Source organism: Polistes dominula, unplaced genomic scaffold, assembly GCF_049000335.1.
Source record: "Polistes dominula isolate Pdom_NZ unplaced genomic scaffold, Pdom_raw_medaka contig_280, whole genome shotgun sequence".
Classification (NCBI taxonomy): domain Eukaryota; kingdom Metazoa; phylum Arthropoda; class Insecta; order Hymenoptera; family Vespidae; genus Polistes; species Polistes dominula.
The window spans coordinates 139,796-143,206 of NW_028300993.1; the positions used below are offsets into that span (position 1 = coordinate 139,796).

The 3,411-nt window shown below is 38.8% G+C and overlaps 1 protein-coding gene across 1 annotated transcript; it reads left to right on the forward strand.

Moving 5' to 3' along the window:
* The first annotated feature begins 2,302 nt into the window (after positions 1–2,302).
* LOC149032290 (uncharacterized) lies at positions 2,303–3,094 on the forward strand. Its single transcript, XM_089173388.1, has one exon. The coding sequence runs from the start codon at positions 2,303–2,305 to the stop codon at positions 3,092–3,094; it is 792 nt and encodes a 263-aa protein (XP_089029514.1).
* The last annotated feature ends 317 nt before the right edge of the window (positions 3,095–3,411 follow it).

Genomic DNA, 3,411 nt, shown 5'->3' on the forward strand with positions numbered 1-3,411 from the left:
GACCGCTTTAGGGATCTCTGGGTGCAAGGCCCTGGCATGGAGCACACGAAGGCTCTGTTTTTAGGGCCTTGGGAGAATCTAGGTACCAAGTTGTTCAACCTGGACCGAGGCTAATTGAGGCTGGATGTAGGATTGGTCACCGAGCACTGGCACTTTGGAAAGCACCTTACGCGAATATGCCTTGCACAAGACTCGGTCTGCGGCAGGTGCGGCGAAGGGGAGGATACCCCCCTCCATCTCATAACTCAATGCGTTAGGCTCGCTGACGTCAGAAATCATGTCCTTGGGACCACCGCTAACAACTTCGACCTAGTTGGCTTACGGGCGGCCAGACTGCTGCGCTTTTCAAGGGAGTCGGGGCTGCCCGTTGGATCGCTTCGGTCATAGGTTTTTCCTCGCAAGGGGCCCGGGTACAATGGTCCAGAGGCTCTGCGCCCAGGTAAACAAACTTCTTGAAAAAAAAAAATCATAACAATAATTGAAAATAATTAAATTAAAATTTTTACATATTCATCCTTAAATTACTCTGCATGAATAATTTTTATTATTACTATTGATTTATCTTTATTTATTTTTTATTTTTTAATTTACTCAATTTTAATAATATTCATTTGTTTATTTTTTAATAAAATTAAAGTTTTTAATTTTAATCAATTTTATAATATTTTTTTTATAAATAAATTTATCTTTAACCCAATTATAATTAATATTTTAATTATTAGATCCTTACCTCTATTTTTAACTGTTTTAGTTAAAATTAAATCAATTAATTGAATAATAATAAATTCAAATAATTTAATTAAAATAATTCTTATAATTTTATCAATTTTAACTTTAATTTTTTACATAAATATTTTAATTAAAATAAAATGATTTAACTTATTAAATTAAAATTTTATTCAACTTATAATTTTTAAATTAAAAATTTATTTTTTGGACTTTTATTTGTTATTTTTTTTAACATTAACAATTATTATCAATATCATTATTATTTCATTAGGTTTTTAAGAAAATTTTAAATCTATTAACCCTCAAAGTTAAATACATAAATAAATTTTATAAATCTTTAAATGGTAATTTTCTTTAAATTTGCAATTTAATATTTTATATAATCTATTAAAACTTTATTCATTTATTAAATTTATATGACAAAATGTTTTTATTCTACAAATCATAAAGATATCGGAACACTTTATTTTATTTTTGGACTTTGAGCTGGAATAATTGGAACATCTTTAAGTTTTATAATTCGACTAGAACTAGGAACACCATCATCAATTATTAATAATGATCAATTCTATAATTCTATTATTACAGCTCATGCTTTAGTAATAATTTTTTTTATAGTTATACCATTTATAATCGGAGGTTTTGGAAATTGATTAATTCCTTTAATACTTGGAGCCCCGATATAGCTTTGCCACGAATAAATAATATAAGATTTTGACTTTTACCACCTTCATTATTTTTACTAATTATAAGAAATGTCGGTAATTGGCGTGCTGGTGCACACAGCGATATGCGGTCCATCTATCACTTATCGACAGGGTAATGATGTGTGCGCGCCCTTCTGGCGTGATTAGGCATTCTTTTGTATTAGTTCCTAGATCCCTTTTGTCTTTTCTTTGTTCTTTCCTTTTTCTCATCGGTACGTCGTTCGAGTAACACGTAGAAGTGCGAACTCTCTCTCAACTGTTGCGTTAACTTACTAACAGGTTATGGGCCCAGTAGTTCGTTAGAGAGAACGATTTTCGAAGTCGCGATAAAAGGATAGCGAATTGCTATATTTTCGCGGAGTGTTTGAATCGATCGTGATGGAGTGTTTTTTCCTTTTTTGTGAATCTTTGTTACGTTGTGCGTCGCAAAAATTGAGACAATGAGCGCGTCGGGTTTCGCCCGGATTGAAACCTTGAACAAGGATAATTTCGACACGTAGAAGATACAGATGCAAGCGTTGCTGATCAAAAACGAAAGCTTGGGACTATGTAAACGGTAAGATTCCCAAACCAGAGTTAGTACCTGGAAACGTGAATCCGAACGCGCGGTGGAAACGTGGATTAAGAACGATGAGAAAGCGAGGTCGGATCTGATCCCAGCAATGATTTCATCCGAATTAAAAACGATAAAGGGTTGTAAAACGTCTCATGAAGTGTGGTTGAAGCTGGAAGGAATATACAAGTCTAGAAGACCGGCTAGGAAAGCCACGTTGTTGAAGCATCTAGCGTATCAACGAATGGACGAAAATGGCGACGTGTGAGAGCACGTGCGAAGATATTTCGACACTGTAGACAAACTCAGCGAGATGGAGGTGGAAGTCCATCCAGATTTGCAGGCAGCTCTGCTGTTGTATAGTCTACCGTTTTCGTTCGAGAATTTTCGGTGCGCTATTGAGTCGAGGGACGAATTGCCATCACCGGAAGCGTTGCGTGTGAAAATCATCGAGGAAAGTGACGCTCGAAGGAACGACGCTGCTGCCTCAAGGCGGGAAGCCATGGCTGCATACAAAGGTCGGTGTTCAAACAAGCGTAAGCCCGCTGCCGGTAAAACAGAGAGCAAGAAGGAATCGAACATTCGTTGTTTTCGATGTAAGGAGAAGGGGCACAAATACGCAAATTGTCCGAATCGGAAAAGTGGGGGATCCCACGCAGCCAACAACACGGAAAGCGTGTCGCTGTGCGCTGTTGCCACGTCGCAAGAGGCGCTGCACGCCAAGGACGCTTTGCTCGCTGCAGCATGTTACCTCGATAGCGGCGCCACATCCTACTTGTGTGGACAGCTACAGAACTTCACCGATGTGAGTGACACGAAGCGTGGCACACTAAAGTTGGATAGTGACGCGTCGGCAAAAATTCTCGCTAAGCGAACAATCAACTTCGTATGTGAAGATCGCGACGGAGAAAGAAAAGTGAGGTTAGGTGACGTGTTTCACGTTCCGGATCTTCACACTAATCTATTATCGGTCGCAAAGATAACGGACAAAGGTTTTGAGGTTAGGTTCGATAAAGATGTCGCTTCGGTAATCGACCGTGATGGTACTGTGAGGTTGCAGGCGAATCGAATCGGCGATTTATACTACGTACGCGAACAGGAATAGGCTGAATGAAACGCAATAGGAGAACGAAGTGACTGCAAAGGACAAACAAATACACTAGATATATGACACCGTCGCTTAGGTCACTTCAATGTACAAGATCTTAAGAGGGCCGAAAGATACAAAGCGATACGGGGGTTGAATCTAGGGAATTGCGGGGATTCGTTGGATTGCGAGGTATGCTTTCGAGGCAAAATGACTAGAGCAGTCTTTTCAGGAAAACCGAAGGGTGATCGCGAGCTGTTGGAAGTTATTCACTCGGACATATGTGGACCGATACGAGTGGAATCTAACAGTCGAGCCAGATATTACATCACGTT

Bases quoted from the DNA above. Each gene is read 5' to 3' on its own strand.
- LOC149032290 (XM_089173388.1), top strand. From the start codon at position 2,303: ATGGAGGTGGAAGTCCATCCAGATTTGCAGGCAGCTCTGCTGTTGTAT.